Source organism: Coregonus clupeaformis, chromosome 25 (genome assembly GCF_020615455.1).
Source record: "Coregonus clupeaformis isolate EN_2021a chromosome 25, ASM2061545v1, whole genome shotgun sequence".
In the NCBI taxonomy this organism is placed as follows: domain Eukaryota; kingdom Metazoa; phylum Chordata; class Actinopteri; order Salmoniformes; family Salmonidae; genus Coregonus; species Coregonus clupeaformis.
The window spans coordinates 36763120-36782327 of record NC_059216.1 but is presented as its reverse complement, the minus strand read 5'-3'; the positions used below and the strand labels follow the sequence as shown (position 1 = coordinate 36782327).

The window sequence follows — 19208 nt, the reverse complement described above, 5'->3', positions numbered from 1 at the left end:
GTCCACAGAAGCAATCAATCAATCAGATTCCAAATTCTCCACCATGGCCAAGACCAAAGAGCTCTCCAAGGATGTCAGGGACAAGATTGTAGACCTACACAAGGCTGGAATGGGCTACAAGACCATCGCCAAGCAGCTTGGTGAGAAGGTGACAACAGTTGGTGCGATTATTTGCAAATGGAAGAAACACAAAATAACTGTCAATCTCCCCCGGCCTGGGGCTCCATGCAAGATCTCACCTCGTGGAGTTGCAATGATCATGAGAACGGTGAGGAATCAGCCCAGAACTACACGGGAGGATCTTGTCAATGATCTCAAGGCAGCTGAGACCATAGTCACCAAGAAAACAATTGGTAACAAAGTACGCCGTGAAGGACTGAAATCATGCAGCGCCCGCAAGGTCCCCCTGCTCAAGAAAGCACATATACAGGCCCGTCTGAAGTTTGCCAATGAACATCTGAATGATTCAGAGGAGAACTGGGTGAAAGTGTTGTGGTCAGATGAGACCAAAATGGAGCTCTTTGGCATCAACTCAACTCGCCGTGTTTGGAGGAGGAGGAATGCTGCCTATGACCCCAAGAACATCATCCCCACCGTCAAACATGGAGGTGGAAACATTATGCTTTGGGGGTGTTTTTCTGCTAAGGGGACAGGACAACTTCACCGCATCAAAGGGACGATGGACGGGGCCATGTACCGTCAAATCTTGGGTGAGAACCTCCTTCCCTCAGCCAGGGCATTGAAAATGGGTCGTGGATGGGTATTCCAGCATGACAATGACCCAAAACACACGGCCAAGGCAACAAAGGAGTGGCTCAAGAAAAAGCACATTAAGGTCCTGGAGTGGCCTAGCCAGTCTCCAGACCTTAATCCCATAGAAAATCTGTGGAGGGAGCTGAAGGTTTGAGTTGCCAAACGTCAGCCTCGAAACCTTAATGACTTGGAGAAGATCTGCAAAATCCCTCCTGAGATGTGTGCAAACCTGGTGGCCCTCTACAAGAAACGTCTGACCTCTGTGATTGCCAACAAGGGTTTTTCCACCAAGTACTAAGTCATGTTTTGCAAAGGGGTCAAATACTTATTTCCCTCATTAAAATGCAAATCAATTTATAACATTTTTTACATGCGTTTTTCTGGATTTTTTTTTTGTTATTCTGTCTCTCACTGTTCAAATAAACCTACCATTAAAATTATAGACTGATCATTTCTTTGTCAGTGGGCAAACGTACAAAATCAGCAGGGAATCAAATACTTTTTTCCCTCACTGTACATGTCTTAAAGTAATGATGGACTGTCGTTTCTCTTTGCTTATTTGAGCTGTTCTTGCCATAATATGGACTTGGTCTTTTACCAAATAGGGCTATCTTCTGTATACCACCCTTACCTTGTCACAACACAACTGATTTGCTCAAACACATTTTAACAAGGCACACCTGTTAATTGAAATGCATTTCAGGGGACTACCTCATGAAGATGGTTAAGAGAATGCCAAGAGTGTGCAAAGCTGTCATCAAGGCAAAGGGTGGCTATTTGAAGAATCTCAAATATAAAATATATTTTGATTTGTGTAACACTTTTTTGGTTACTACATGATTCCATTTGTGCTTTTTCATAGTTTTGATGTCTTCACTATTATTCTACAATGTAGTAAAAATAAAGAAAAACCCTTGAATGAGTAGGTGTGTCCAAACTTTTGACTGGTAGTGTACATCTCGCAGACTCGTTTTTATGAATGAAAATAGTAACACCATAATCTACAAACTAACCATTTTCGTCATGTAGGCCTAATGTTAATTGATTTCCAGATGTGAACCCTTTCATCTTCTTTCCTCCACAGTGCTTTAGCACACTGCACCACAATAAAGGCCTATCTGTCTCAAATAGTTTCGTTTTAGCCTCAAAAATATATACATTAACTAACCCTTGACTGCACACATTTAGGTTTTTCATTAAAAAAAAGATTCTGAGGTCTTTTCCATCCCCAAGGACCTGGAGGAAACTCCCCACTGCATAAAAGCGCAAGGCTGTTAGAATCTGCACAATGTTGTAGAGGGTTGGTCGGCTGATTGAGGGATACAAAAGGACAAGCAGCCTGAGTATCTCCTCATGTGGGAGCCAGTATTTTTTAACCTCTGTGGGCTTGTTGTCCTGTATACTGGACGGTTGAGCTAACTTCCGCTAATGTGATTAGCATGACTGTTGTTAGTAACAGCAAACTGTCCAGGACATAGACATATCTTATATGGGCAGAAAGCTTAACTTCATGTTAATCTAACTGCACTGTCCAATTTACAGTAGCTTTTACAGTGAAAAAAGACCATGCTATTGTTTGAGGAGAGTGCACAACAACAAAAAACTTATCACAGCAACTGGGTTGATACATTCACCTCTGAAGGTAAATAATGTACTTACATTCAGTAATCTTGCTCTGATTTGTAATCCTAAGGGACCCAGAGATAAAATGTAGCATAGTTTTGTTTAATAAAATCCATTTTTATATTCAAATGTAGGAACTGGGTTCTACAGTTTTGAACCCCTGCTGTCTCTGGCTCCACACCCACCCCGCCCGGCCATCTAGATGTGTGAAAGTTAGTGTATAAGCTAATGATCCATCATGTATGACATTCCTGGGAGTGTGTAAACTTACATTTTGTATTACTATATCATTTTTGTATGTTCTCTATAGTCATGTACTTGAAAATGTATCAATTGACCAATTCGGCACATTTGGGCAGACTTGATACAAAATAGTCCAGTATTGCAATACTTCACTGGATCAATCTGAAACTACACACACTGCTCCCATCTAGTGGCCAAAATCTAAATTGCGCCTAAACTGCAATATCATATTGTGACCTTTCTCTTGCATTTCAAAGATGATGAAACAAAAAGATACATAGAAAACACATGTTTTTGTGTTTGTATTATCTTTTACCAGATCTAATGTGTTATATTCTCCTACATTAATTTCACATTTCCACAAACTTCAAAGTGTTTCCTTTCAAATGGTATCAACAATATGCGTATCCTTGCTTCAGGTCCTGAGCTACAGGCAGTTAGATTTGGGTATGTCATTTTAGGCGAAAATTGGAAAAAAAATGGTCCGATCCTTAAGCTGTTAAGGATAGACCCATCATTGTGAGTCTGCAACGGGTTCAGGTTGTTGCGAATATGCGCATTTATATACACTATCCAACTGCGCGGCAGGCGCCTCTGGTTAGGTTGGAGAGTTGCATGGAAACCCGACGTTGAATTGCAATGAATTTCTGGCAGAAATTAGCGTTTGAATCAGGTAATGTGAGACAATATATCCACAGGAAAGTATAATTACATACACTTTTCAAAGCACTGGTAATGGGTTCAGATTTCTATCACCTGAACCATGCACACAAGATAAAAATACATACATGAGACTCATGCATACTTGTCTAGCTTGTGGACATGTTTAAATGGTTCTGCACATAGAAATCTGAACTCATTACCAGTGCTTTGAAAAGTGTATGTACTTATTTGTACTTATATCTTTTTTGTGTGCCTGTTTTGCATGTTATTTTGGCATTAATACATGTCACATATCAGTTTGCAAACAATGTAAAATAAATAAATAATGGAGTTAATAAAGCCTCCATACAAACATGGTCTCTTTTTTGCTTTCTTGAGTAAGGCAGCTCCAAAATGCAGGTGTTTCAGCCTAGGTCAGTGCTTTCTGTGGTGGAGGGGCAGCCAGCCGGAATATACGGTGCGCAGGGGTTGGTAATCTTCTCTAGTTGCGCCGTGATTGGCTCAGTGTTCTGTCACTAATGGGGACACTACGTCACAGCAGAATCTACGCCCATCCAAGGCCTAGTGGCGCAGCGGTCTAAGACAGTACATCGCAGTGCTTGAGGCGTCACTACAGAACCGGGTTCGATCCCAGGCTGTGTACAGCCAGCCGCGACCGAGAGACCCATGAGGCGGCGCACAATTGGCCCAGCGTCGTCCGGGTCAGGGGAGGGTTTGGCCGTCCGGGATTTCCTTATCCCATCGCGCTCAAGCGACTCCTGTGGCTGGCTTCCGGGTTAAGCAAGCAGGTGTTAAGAAGCAGCGCGGCTTGGCGGGTCATGTTTTGGGGGACGCATTGCTCGACCTTCCCTCTCCCTAGTCCGTACGAGAGTTGCAGCGATGGGACAAGACTGTAACTACCAATTGGGGAGAAAAAGGGGGTAAAATTAAAGAAGTGCCCATCCAAGAAGGCTCAATCTCATTGGCCAAATGAAGTTATATAATAATATATAATAAAGTTATATCTACCGTAGCTTTGATTGGACTGATCATGTCAACATCATACTTTCAAAATCTTAGCTAGCAAGCTAGACAAGCAGTCATCACATTTGTTTAAGCAAGTCAGCCATATCAGCTATGTATTTTTTTTTACGGCAGTAAATAATATGCCAATTTATAACTGTTTTGTGAATTGGCATGATCATATGATGATACATGTATCATTTGGGTAATGTATAGGATCTAATGTAGGCTAATATTTGAAATATGTATTTGTATCATTTTGTCAAGCTTAGTGTTATACCAAGCTGAATCTTACTTCTGAAACTTCTGACCCACTGGAATTGTGATACAGTAAATTATAAGTGAAATAATCTGTCTGTAACCAATTGTTGGAAAAATTACTTGTGTCATGCACAAAGTAGATGTCCTAACCGACTTGCCTAAACTATAGTTTGTTAACAAGAAATGTGTGGAGTGCTTGAAAAACGAGTTTTAATGACTCCAACCGAAGTGTATGTAAACTTCCGACTTCAACTGTATATATATATATATATATATATCCTTCAGCCCATGCAGGAGAATATGACAAACCTATTGCATTTCAGGAAACTTGTGCACTGTCTTGTCTCAGTACATGCCACATTAAATGTGTTTTTGGACCATCAGTTGACAAAGGAGATTTTAAGAGACATAGCATGCCCTCCACATGGTTTCCCTGCTACCGACCTTCTAAAATCTAGGGGATTCTACACTGGAATTCTATTCTTCGATGAAGTGGCGCCATCATGTGGATATGCAATAGTTTATACTTGAAGCACAGAACCACTAGGCCATTAGCGGTTCTCATTATCCACCTATTTGGGTTACTGTACCCCCAATTACATTTTTCTCTGCCTTAAAAACCCTCTCATGTGCAGCTGATCATTAGGCCTATGTTCTTATGAGTCTTCCTAAGTACCCCCTGTGGATAGGCCAGGTACACCCAGTTTGAGAACCACTGGCCAACTACACTGAGTGTACAAAACATTAGGAACACCTGCTCTTTCCATGACATTAATTGACCAGGTGAAAGCTATGATCCCTTATTGATGTCACCTGTTAAATCCACTTCAATCAGTGTAGATGAAGGGGAGGAGACAGGTTAAAGAAGGATTTTTAAGCCTTGAGACAATTGAAACATGGATTGTGTATGTGTGCCATTCAGAGGGTGAATGGGCAAGACAAAATATTGAAGTGCCTTTGAATGGGGTATGGTAGTAGGTGCCAGGCGCACCTGTTTGAGTGTGTCAAGAACTGCAACGCTGCTGGGTTTTTCACGCTCAACAGTTTCACGTGTGTATCAAGAACACTCCACCACCCAAAGGACATCCAGACAACTTGACACAACTGTGGGAATCATTGGAGTCAACATGCCCTGACGAATTGAGGCTGTTCTGAGGGCAAAAGGGGGTGTAACTTAGTATTTGGAAGGTGTTCCTAATGTTTTGTACACTCTGTGTATATCCAACTACAGAATAACTAAAGTCATAACTTATGTTTTTGTCTACTTTTTGAGTAAATGTACTTTTAATAACGTTTTGGGAAACATAGTCATTTAAAAATAAGCTAAATTAGGTTTGCATTGGTGTTTGGCTATAGGCTGATGACCTTATGCACACTAAGAAAAATAAGGTTATTTGGGAAGGGTGATGGTTCTGTGTGGAACCATACTGACCCAAAGAACCCTTTGAGCCCCTGCAATGGTTCTTTGCAGTTCAGAAAATGGTTATTTCCGCTTTTAGTGATGGTTAGAATGTAGGGCCGGCGGCTCATTTAAATATTTTGGGTCTTGGTTAGTGCACAGCTCTTTTTGTGCACCCGTGAGTGAGCATGTCATTCCAGTTGATCTAATCTGTTGTGTTATGCCATTACACACTAAAAATGACTATGGCCAGTGACGGTGTCTTGTGAAAGACTCATGTATGGCCTTGTCAATTGAGAACTGTTGTCCATATCAGTGGTTCTCAAATCTCTCCTTATGGGTCCCCAACTGTTACAGAGCTAGCACACCTTATAGCTTTTGTTATTGTGTTAATTTACAAAATCAATGTGCTATATTGTGATATTCATATCATGGTAGACCTATAGCAAATTAGGCCTATACATACTAAGGCCGCACTCTACATTATTGGTCGGTTGAGTGAAACTATGCCCTCAAGAGGGCAGCATGGTACCACAGTGGCCTGCAGTCCCTAGGCCGTGTTTGGAGTACAATGCTCATGCAGTATTGGTACAAGCAGAGCTCAATAGGCGGCCTGTTAGATACTATAGAAGGAAATGCTGGTGTCAGTTTTACATTTAACATTGACATTTACATCATTTAGCATCGTTATGCAGTATGCATTACATTTCATGTGAAATGGTAAGAATCAGATGGCTTGCCTGAGGACACAAAGGGGAAACCTGCCCATGTTTTTCAGAGAAAAGCATTTGGTAGGCATTTTGTAATGTGTTGTTTTAAGTAGCCTATGAGGCTCATATAGAGAAATACAAGAAAAGGGAATATCACAATTTATTCAAACATACACCACATGGCCAAAAGTATGTGGATACCTGCTCATCGAACATCTCATTCCAACGTCATGGGCATTAATATGGAGTTGGTCCCCCCTTTGCTGCTATAACAGCCTCCACTCTTCTGGGAAGGCTTTCCACTAGATGTTGGAACATTGCTACGGGAATTTGCTTCCATTCAGCCATAAGAGCATTAGTGAGGTCGGGCAGTGATGTTGGGCGATTAGGCCTGGCACGCAGTCGGTTTTCCAATTCATCCCAAAGCTGTTCAATGAGGTTGAGGTCAGGGCTCTGTGCAGGTCAGTCAAGTTCTTCCACACCGATCTCGACAAACCATTTCTGTATGGACCTCGCTTTGTGCACGAGGGCATTGTCAGGCTGAAACAGGAAAGGGCCTTCCCCAAACTGTTGCCACAAATTTGGAAGCACAAAATCGTCTAGAATGTCATTGTATGCTGTAGCGTTACGATTTCGCTACACTGGAACTAAGGGGCCTAGCCCGAACCATGAAAAACAGCCCCAGACCATTATTCCTCCTCCACCTAACTTTACAGTTGGCACTATGCATTCGGGCAGGTAGTGTTCTCCTAACATCCGACAAATCCAGATTTGTCCATCGGACTGCCAGATGGTGAACTGTGATTCATCACTCCAGAGAACGCGTTTCCGCTGCTCCAGAGTCCAATGGCCGCTGGTGTGTGGCTGCTAGGCCATGGAAACCCATTTCATGAAGCTCCAAACTAACAGTTATTGTGCTGATGTTGCTTCCAGAAGCAGTTTGGAACTCAGTAGTGAGTGGTGCAACCGAGGACAGACGATTTTTACGCGCTTCAGCACTCGGCGGTCCCGTTCTCTGAGCTTGTGTGGCCTACCACTTCACGGCTGAGCCATTGTTGCACCTAGATGTTTCCACTTTGAAATAACAGCACTTACAGTTGACTGGGGAAGCTCTAGCAGGGCAGACATTTGACAAACTGACTTGTTGGAAAGGTGGCATCCTATGATGGTGCCACATTGAAAGTCACTGAACTTTTCAGTATAGGCCATTCTACTGCCAATCTTTGTCTATGGAGATTGCATGGCGTTGTGCTCGATTTTATACCTGTCAGCAATGGGTGTGGCTGAAATAGCCGAATCCACTAATTTGAAGGGGTGTCCACATACTTTTGTGTGTGTAGTGTATGTGAGAGAGATTTTATTTGCCAGTTAATAAAACACATATACACATAGTACATACATTTTAAAATCGTGACAGGGATATAAAAAAAAAAAAGTCAGTTATTTCCATTGTGGTCCCTATAACTTGCAATGCAAAAAGTAAATAATAGCCTAATAACAATGTTGCCTAGTAGATAATAATCGTGACCTCAATTCAACTTTCATCTTTATGCAAAAGAGATCATCGTTATGCGTTACTAAACCAGAGTGCAGCGCCATTGAGCACTTTTCTTTTTCAGCACCCTGATGCTCTCATGGCAAATGCTCTATTGTCGTGGTGCTCTAACCCATTCCATAGTGTTCGATCAAACATGCGTTGTTGCAGCCAGGAACTTCCATGTGTCGAATTAGCCTACTTTATATTTTTTGTACATTCTTAATTATGGCCATGTGTTAAAAAATAAATAGTTTTAGAACTATGGCAAAGAGGGCAATCGAAATGTACAGTGCATGATTTAGTCTTTTTTTTTTTTTTACCCATTTTTCAACCTTTAATCCAATAACATGGTGAATTTGTTTGTTGATTTCACGTTAGTTGACAACAACCAAATGTAAATAAAAACTAGTCATTGAACTGACGTCTGTGCCCAGTGGAAGGTGCATTGCAGTGTTTTGGATTTTAATATCAAATCTCGTTGAAGGTTAATGCACACTTTTAACACAAATATGTTGTTGTTTTTGTGGTGTTTGTTAGATCCTTAGAATTAAATAGGTTTTGATTACACTCTCTAAAAGTATTGAAGAAAAGGGCCAGAGGACAGGTGCAGAGATCAAATATTACATTTTTACATTTTTGTCATTTAGCAGACGCTCTTATCCAGAGCGACTTAAAGTTAGTGAGTGCATACATTTTTCATACTGGCCCCCGTGGGAAACGAACCCACAACCCTGGCGTTACAAGCGCCATGCTCTACCAACTGAGCCTCATCTTTTCAACATAAATTGTTTACCTTTTATTATTACACACATATTACATTATGTTTCTAATAAGATTGGCTAAATTATAAATATTTATTTTGTTTAAATGTTTTTACCAAATTTGCCTAAAGGACTATACACTTCAAATGCGAAAATCCAAATTTTGTTGAAGATTTAGAACCAGCCGAGAGTCTTACAACCAAAGTAAATATTTGGCCGTGAAGAGCTCTCGGTCTCAGAGTGGCCTCTCCTCTCCTTTCTGGCTGAAGATGAAGTCTGTGGGTCTAATAGATTAAGGGGCTGGCGAGGTCATTGTGGACAGAATCATTCCCGCTATCTGAACCTGACTTCTCTTTGCCTTACGAAGTTTTGCACTTAAATGAAGAGTCCTCTGCAAATTGACCCACTTGAGGCACCGTATAGGCCTACTTGCATACAGTAATCTGTTCTTGCATCCTGGCTTTAGTGTTTGTCAACTTTATTTGAGAGGCTCTTCACTGAAGACCTTGTTGCACAGCACAGATTTGTGTTTCCATGTTTGTTTTAGGAGGGGTATCAAACATACTATATATATTTTTAATCCTCTTTCTCTTGCTACTCTGATGTCTCAAGGGTGTGTTGTAGGTCTACATGAGTCTGCATTGAGCGTTGTCCGTAGTGTTTTTATCACTAGACTTGTTTTCAGAGTTTGATTTCGATGCGTAAACATGCAATCTCTTTCTGCGTAAAGATTAAAGCAAAATGAAAGGCCACTATATTTTGATACGCCATATTATCAAAATCATCGAGGTCAACAACTGTTTGGGTAGTGGAAATTATAAGGCTTTTTAATTCGTTTGGAAACGCATAAGTAATATTTCTGCACACTACAGACTTGGCGGGTGTTAGACATAGAGCAGCAGTAGATGGTAGTAGACCTACTGCCCGCAACCCATTCAGCCCCATTCAAAACCATGACAACATGGAACAAGCTCGGATTTATCCTGGAAAGTTAAAGGACATTGTGGCGGGGCGTCAATCACCGTATTATTGCAGGACTGAACAAATGCAAAATCTTGACTGGAACAAATGCTTCCAACGGGTCTCGGACGCGGAGCTACATTTCCCTCTTTTGTTCTCCGCCTCTGGTTGGCATGTATTTGTGTTCCCCCTCCGCCGACCACCCAGGACGACTTGGGATGGGAGGCTGAGGCATGTCCACTCTCCTTGCTATAGGACAGGCCCTATCACCAAGGCAAAGCAGAGAGGAGAGGAGGCGGTCTAGAGCATGGCATGGGAACTAGATAGAACTCCACGGACCTGCCTGTGCCTCGTGTACGTATCTGAAGTCTGAGACTAAAGCCAATATTAGAACTCTCTTCAGTCTGAAGTACAGTTAAACACGTACCCCAAAACGAACGGAAAAAATGCATTTCATATGCCACATCTTCCTCCTACAGCACTCCAGGTGCCTCCATAATATCAGTGCATCTGCTGTTGATATTTGATCCCCTTTATCAGCTGCTTCATAATCTCCTATTTACTAGGCTGTATGCCTTTATAAAATGTGTGTTTTGACTGAGGGTGAAGGACACCTGTTCCACCATAGTCATATAGCGTTTGACCTACACTGTAAAGGGGTTGCCGTGAATTTGACAGTAACAGACAGCTCAGTGGAAAGTACAATTCTGTATTTTATATTATAGTACAACTACTGTAATATAAAATGGTATCAAAGCAAGTGCTGTGTAATGGGGCGGCAGGTAGCTTAGTGGTTAAGAGCGTTGTGCCAGTAACCGAAAGGTCGCTGGTTCTAATCCCCGAGCCGACTAGGTGAATAATCTGTCGATGTGCCCTTGAGCAAGGCACTTAACCCTAATGACTAAAATGTAAATGTAATGACAAACCGTAAAATTGACTGTATTATACTGTACAAAAAGTTAATGCTACCTTCATCGGGAGGGGTTTGTATTTCACAACGGATTGGTGCAAGCACGTTTGCTGCTAGGTAAAGCGTTTACACATTACAGCATGTTAATGAATATTTTGTGTTTTATATCGCTTGCACTTCTAGAGGCCTTAACAAAGGCTTCCAAAGTGGCACCATCATTTACAGTATGCTGCAGTAAAACGTTCCTGAGTATTTTAATCAATTAATCAATCAATCAATCAAATGTATTTATAAAGCCCTTTTTACATCAGCTAATGTCACAAAGTGCTATACAGAAACCCAGCCTAAAACCCCAAACAGCAAGCAATGCAGATGTAGAAGCACGGTGGCTAGGAAAAACTCCCTAGAAAGGCATGAACCTAGGAAGAAACCTAGAGAGGAACCAGGCTCTGAGTGGTGGCCAGTCCTCTTCTGGCTGTGCTGGGTGGAGATTACATGGCCATTAAGGCCAGATTGTTCTTCAAGATGTTGATAATACCCCAAATTACCTTATAAATTACAGTTTTCCGTTACAGTGTCCAAGTAGGGCGTACCATATCTTGGAATCAGAAAATAGCTTGATTCACTGCTCCAAAGCACTCCTGTGATTCATGTGTCATCTCTAAAATAATACTAATACTAAAATAATAACATATCTGTCTCAATTCACACTGTCCATATGGATAGCCTCTAAGAATGTACCTGTCTGTCACAAGAGAAATTGCCATAACACCATTATTTCTACTCATTAGAAATTGGTCATTGTCTTCTCTCCATTTTGGTTCACATGATTATGGTCATGTTGCAGGAGTGTCACTCTTTGTGAAGCCGATACGGAAAAAAATATAACATTTTCTTGGGAAATTTAAAATGAGATTGATAGCCTAAGTGGAAATTATGAATGATAGAAAATAGCCTAATATTCCATAATTTTTTACATATACGACAAAAATAACTGCTATTGTTGTGTTGTTTTTGTGTTCTTTTGATATTGTTATGCATTTTTATTTCAGGGACATGATATACAACATGCTTATTCTATGTAATTTCAAAATACCTGTAATGGATAGGGTGCACAGCCATAAATAAATTAGTTAAACCAACTCAGGGGCATCTCACACTAATTGCTCACTTTGTATGCAAATATTGGACATGTTATTTCGGGAAGGGGGGGTTCTGTTGTCACTTGCCACCCAAGACGTGATTCAGCTGCAACAATCACCATTATCTGGTCACCACTTTTCACGATACGGGACGAATCTGTAATGATGACGAGTGTTTCCTTCGGCCATTGTTGAGGCAACGGGGTTATTCTTCTGTGGGTTCACACCTACCATCATTGGATAAAGGCACTCGAATCATTCAGGTACTTGGCGTCCTCGAGGAGGATATATAAGCGGCGTGAAGTACTGTTTATATAAACACTGCCTCATGTCCACACACACAGGGTGTTCTAGGTCGTCTCTGACTCTGACAGCGCGCTTCGCCATTCCTTGAGTGGATACATCGTTTTTACTCCTATATCAACGGTATCCTCTCCTTTGGATAGTTATTACGCACAAGGATTCTGTTTTTTCCGGACACAATGGCTGTTGCTGCAAAGTTCAGTTTTTCCGTGAGGAGCATCCTGGATTTGCCTGAACATGACGCCAAGACAGCGCAGCCTTCCCCCGGTAACTCCTGCTCCAGTTCCCCTTACTCCTCCTGGATGGACAGCGACCGGAGCCCTTGTCTCTGTAAGTCCCCCTGGTTGAAACCTGAGCATAGAAACAGATAGGCCTAACCACTTCAAATCCATATAAACACATAAACCTAACTGGATTATATGGGTCCTGCTTAAATTGACACAATTTAATATCATCCACAGCGATTTCCAACATGTCTGTTTTATGAGATCCAATAAGGTATCCATCCAATTAACTAAGCATAATGTTATAATTTGATATACACTTTATAAGGAGATTCAAATTGGGAAAAAATACATCTCTGTAGCTATGTATTTCTGGTGATATTGTATCTCGTGAGTTGTTTATATGGTTCATTGATCAGTTTAAAAACACTATTTTTAATTCCTCAGCTTCAGATGAGGGCAGCCTGGAGGTCTCCCCAAACAAGTCAGACGAGTCTTCTCCTGACTCAGAGGCCGAGAAGAAGAGGAAGCGCCGTGTGCTCTTCTCAAAAGCCCAGACCTTCGAGCTTGAGAGGCGCTTCTGTCAGCAGCGCTATCTGTCAGCACCAGAGCGGGAGCAGCTCGCCCATCTCCTCAGCCTAACGCCGACGCAGATCAAGATCTGGTTCCAGAACCACAGGTACAAAATGAAGAGGTCGCGAGCAGAGGGAGCGTCGCAAGACATAAACCAATCGCTAATGTTGCGAAGAGTGGTGGTACCCATCCTAGTTCGGGATGGCAAGCCTTATCAGACCTGTTTCATTAACACGGAGAAAGGAGGCTGTCTTAGACCGACCACGTCGACGGGTACACCCTTCAGTTTGGGGTACCAGTCTTTCCAGCTTCCGTCGCCGTTCGGTCTACCTTCCCCATACCAGCATTTTGCCAGTCCGGCAGCATCTAGACACACCTTTGCTTGGAGAGACTTTCTGAACGACTCGGTTCAATTCAGTTATTTTAAGTGACTTTGAAAATATCAACAAGAGGACAATGCATAGAGGAACACTTAAAACCAAATATGTTTTCTGAATTCCCTTATTTTTCGAGGTACTTAAGTGTTCAACTCCCACTAATAATGTTGTATGAGAAGTAGGCTATTTTGCACATATTTTATTTTTGCTATTTTATTAAATGTAGCCTATTGAGTTATATTCTCGAATGATTAAAGTCGTTATTAGTTTATTGTAATCTGGTGGTAGACCTATGGACATTCTACTCCTAGATTAAGTTTTGTATATCCAATTGGATAATTGTTGTGTTTACTTTGCGTAGGCCTATTTTATCAGTAATTTCCATTTTGAGTTATCTTTATGAATTTCGAATCTACACCAAGATATTTGTCAAAAGTACGAGGGAAGTAGAATTTAATTGTTTTGAAAATTGTGTTTTTCACTTTTGTCTGTAAATGTTATAGAACCTAATCGTTATGTTGATTGGTAGGCCTAAATATTTTGTGTTTTTATAGAATTACGAATAAATCTTGTAAATGTTTGCACATATTGTCAATTTTTCAGATGTCCTCATGCAACTAGGCCTTCATGTATTCCAACAAAGCTAGGCTATTGAGTATTGAGGGATACACCATCCTATCCAACAACTTCGGACACTATTTAGGACTATAGCTAAGAGTCTATGACATAGGCCTAGTTGCATCCTACCAGTGCTTGTTATTTCTAATTCTATTAGAAAGGAGAGAAAGGCTTAGTTTAGAGGAACCTATAGAAATAAGAAACTAACACCAAGAAATGTTAGCTTTTATCATGTAAACAGTTCAGAACCCTAAAGCTGAGCAAACACCATCACACTCTATAGACTGGATTTCACTGAGCATAACAAAACCTGGTAAACATTAGACAATACAGCTCATCTCCCTCTCGTTCTATAGGGCTCTCTCTTGGTGTGCTACAAACGTGTAGGCAACGCAAAGCATTAATTTAACCCATACATAACTCTGCAAACTTCTATGTAAATTATTGTTACAAACCGTTATTGCAGTTTTATCTGTCAGTAAGGAGAAAGAATGGACAATGAAACCGAAATAGGCCTAGTCCTGGGCTGCATGGCGATGGGCCTATTTAAATAAGAAAATAATATTGTAATTAATAGTAAGAACAACTTATAGTGTATGGCATTTCAGTGTGTTGCACTCTCCTTTCATCATTGGTCATTGGGAGATTAGCTTGTAGACAGATAAATATCATATTAGTATGGTCCCTCTAACTGGTCGATTCATTGGGAATTATGAGAGTTGGACGCACACTTTTATTGCTCTATGAAAATATTATTTTAGGAGGGGAAATGCTTCTACGATTGGACCCATACACTGAAATATCAAATTTCAATTTCTGATACTTTATTCTAGAATCCATATTGTAAGCAGTCAAAGGTCCCTGCCTCTGTGTGGGGTAAAACACTTCACTTCATTCTCCTTCCTCCCTGTCTTATTCCATTGATGGAAGTGAAATATGTCTTAGTGGGCTGACTGGAATGGAAGATATGTTATTCTGTGGCAACATGGGTTCTTTTTCACGCATTCACGACCCCTATGATGTTGTTTGCTCGTCCTTCGACCCAGTAGCGCATCGTCCCTGTCACCTGGTCTATTGTCCCCAGCGCTCGGGCCACCTTGTATCACATATGGAGGGGACTGACCGAACCCCTCCGCGCGCAGCATCAACCCTTAAAACACTCTTTTTGTGTGGTTGTCTCCCTCTGAATGGACCATTGTCTGTCCTCCAAAAGGGACCTAGACAAAATCCTTAGTGTTTCATTTCTCGTGATGTTTAATCAGTGCCTGCTACACATTTATGAGGTTTAACCGCACAATGGCGTTTTAGAACATGGTGGGTTTTAAGGCTGACAAAGGCTGGCTTTTAGGATGAGGTTGCCATTGGTTTTTAGAGTTAGGTAGACCGACTTCTCTGAATAGGATGCTTGGTTCGATATTCCCAATGCAGCCCTCCTTGTCTTCTTCGCTTCTTGACTAGACTTTCAATTTCTGAATGCAAGTTAGTTCAAAATATAAGAACATTGACATTGGCAAATAGATGTAACAATCGTGATATGTAGCCTAACCCTTGAGTTTGTACTTTGAATCAGAGGGTTATTTGATACATAAAGAAAGCATTGGACTTTCGTTTGAAATGATACAAACCCATAATCAAATTATTGGCAGAATTTCCTGTTTCGTTCTATGTTACAAAAATGTATTTTTCGATCACCAGGGTATTTATACACTTTCTATTGTTTTCTATAAACGTTTTTCAGAAGGGGTTACAAACAATTCAAGGTCTTCTTGCTCTTATTTAAACCACATTTTTGTAATGTTTCTCTATGGAGAAACAAATCTGCAGCCTTTGGTGCAAAATATTATAAGCCTAATTATCTTAATAGCTTCTTATTCTGCAGATTCTCGGTTTTATTTGGGAACCCCAGTGTCTTTCATCAGAGACAATCAGAGGACAAAGTCAGGGATGCCAGCTAAAGTGGTAGGAAGGTAAATGCAGCTAACCGAGGTCTTGATGATGGGTTTTGAGATTCAGGTGTTTTAGTGCTGTGAACCTGTCTTCAGGTTCACAGTTTAAAAAATAGATATATATACCTGAGTCGATGTGCCTTGCTCTCCTGTTGTGTTGCAAATGATAGCACATCAGTATAAATGTTGTTAGACATTTTTTTTTAAAGCTCTTTCTAGCATGGCTCCAATGGGTCTTCTCGTTTTTAGATATTGTTATTTTGGAATTGTCCACTGCTAGTTATCATGGTGCCAATATAAGATCCTTAACCTTAATGTCGTCAAATGCAGCTGAAAATGTAAGATCTTTCGTTATAAGGAGTTAAAGTAAACAGGTCACTCGGGTAGGATGGGATGGGTTGGGTTTAATTTGGGGTTTATTTTCCAATTCATTTCAGTTTTTTGTTTTTCTTGTAATGGTGAAACCTATTAGCATACCATTTATTGTTGCTTGGTAGGTCTGTTCATTACTATAAATGTACCTTATGTTATTGATTAATTTCTGTATTATTGAATATCATGTGATATGGACGCGCGCTAACAAAGCATTTGCCATTTGTCTAATGCTATTTATTCTGCCCATTGATTGAACACAAAATAATAATACAAATTAGTGTTTTTGTGCTGGGCATGCAGGGTCCGAATTACAAATGACGCGCATAGACTTGAAATTGTCAAACTATAGCCTATCTATTACAGTTTTCATGAGTTAAAAATGTAATTCTCAAAAATGTCGAGTACAAGAATGTAAGATTTACATTCGAATAGGGATTAGGATTGCCATATTATATGACTCCTCATGGAATTCAACATGAGCTCCTGAAGTTGCCAAAGGCTCTTGGTCTGGGCCTTTGTGTGTCGTGTCTTTAGTCGCATCAAGGACCCCATCTTCAGGTGAAGGGGTGAACTGACTCATAAAGATTATGCCCACTGAAATGCGTGCAATCATTCGAGTCATCCGTAGTCACGTTTCCATCTACAGTTTCTATGCGAGTAACAGAAAAACCATGACAGCTGTGATGAAAACAGGAAGTTTAGGTACAATTTGATAAATGCCGACATAATTTGTTTGTTTGACCTGGTGAGATCTTTGTGTTGGTAAAATGAATTATGCGAAAATGCAAATATTTATATAAAAACCATCATATGGAAGTAAACTTGTAGTCACGCGATGATATGATGTGTGGTCCTCCAACTATGACTTGGGAAATCATACAGATTAAATAATTATGATGAATTTCACAGGGTGGTGAATGTACACATTGATCTTGATGCGCCTTTCCAATAAATATCAAGGGTCTGATTCTGGTGACATAATGATCGATGCCTGACTGCCATTTGACATATAAAAATATTCTCGCTTTTATACATAATAATCTCATTATGTAGACTAGCCTACCTGCACAGCGTTCCCGCGCACTACAGCCTATCTGCTTGCTGTTGGCTAGAGCATACATGACAAGACCAGAGTAGGCACATTTGCTACAGTATTTAACGCAACAGTTTTTGTGACAAAACTATCAGTAGAGTTGAAAATGCTATGGAAACACATTGAACTTTAGATTTGTATTTGGTACTAGAAAGTGTAAGTGAAAAAGTACATGTTGTGTACGTCATCACGCACTGATTTTTATCCGCAACAAGTTAGTTTGGGGAAATCCCAGCACTGGTGGGGAAATGCGCATATTTTCTTTATACGGATTTTAGAATATTCGAATGAACATTTGTCACCAATTGGATGGAAACCTAGCTAGTGCCACAGTCATTTATCGTTCTGACGGTATAGGCCTACAGCTAGAGAGGCTTGTTGATGTGGGTCATTTATACTACCGCTAGATGGCAGGATAACACATGTTATTGATTTCTCAATCCAACTGACGTTCTCCCTAAACACATGTAGGCCTATGTAGCGTTACAAATCATTTAAAGGCCCATTGCAGTCAAAAACGTGATTTTCCTTTGTTTTATATATATTTACACACTATGAGGTTGGAATAATACTGTGAAATTGTGACAATGATGATAATGCCATTTTAGTGTAAGAGCTGTTGGGTTTTGCTCACATCCTGCGTCTGAAATTTCTGCCTGTTTTGGTGGGATAGAGTTTTGGCCTACCTGGTGACATCACCAGGCGGTAAATTAGTTAATAGACCAATAAGAAAGAGTTCCAAATCTCTCTGCCAATAACAACTAGTTTTCAGTTTCCCCCTCCCCACTCAGACCACTCCCAGACAGTCCTAGCAATATTCTTGCTTGAGAAATTACTCTTTGCTAAGAAGCTTTTTTTGTTTATTTTTTACAATTTTAATTGAAAACAATTACAGTAAGGTACTTAATAGACCCTTTTCTAAGCCCCACCCCAGAATATCTACACTAGCTACAGTACAACCTTAATTTTTCCAGGTTCCCTGTGAAGTAATAACAGTCCACCACAACATAACCGAGAGTCTCCTGATTAGCAAAGGATAGTCTGTGTTTAATTTCATTGTGTATTAAAAACCCAGTTTGAGATCATTGTGAGGGGATAAGAAGGGGGGAATTGGGCTTCCCGGGAAAATGTTGTCCAACGTTACAACACTAACAACATTACGTTTGCTGACAACACAACAGTGGTAGTAGGCCTGATCACCAACAACGATGAGACAGCGTATAGAGAGGAGGTCAGAGACCTGGCCGTGTGGTGCCAGGATAACAACCTCTCCCTCAACGTGATGAAGACAAAGGAGATGATTGTGGACTACAGGAAAAGGAGGGCCGAGCACACCCCCATTCTCATTGACGGGGCTGTAGTGGAACAGGTTGAGAGCTTCAAGTTCCTTGGTGTCCACATCACCAACAAACTATCATGGTCCAAACACACCAAGACAGTCGTGAAGAGGGCACAACAAAGCCTATTCCCCTTCAGGAGACTGAAAAGATTTGGCATGGGTCCTCAGATCCTCAAAGTTATACAGTTGCACCATCGAGATCATCCTGACTGGTTGCATCACTGCCTGGTATGGCAACTGCTCGGCCTCCAACCGCAAGGCACTACAGAGGGTAGTGCGTACGGCCCAGTACATCACTTGGGCCAAGCTTCCTGCCATCCAGGACATGTATACCAGGCGGTGGCAGAGGAAGGACCTAAAAATTGTCAGACTCCAGCCACCCTAGTCATTGACTGT

General features: G+C 40.9%; 1 protein-coding gene across 1 annotated transcript; it reads left to right on the top strand.

The window, feature by feature from the left end:
* The first annotated feature begins 12105 nt into the window (after positions 1-12105).
* Positions 12106-13996, top strand: nkx2.9 (NK2 transcription factor related, locus 9 (Drosophila)). The gene is made up of 2 exons (XM_041847049.1): positions 12106-12597; positions 12939-13996. The coding sequence occupies exons 1-2, from the start codon at positions 12447-12449 to the stop codon at positions 13493-13495; spliced, it is 708 nt and encodes a 235-aa protein (XP_041702983.1). The 5' UTR covers positions 12106-12446; the 3' UTR covers positions 13496-13996.
* Positions 13997-19208: the final 5212 nt, after the last annotated feature.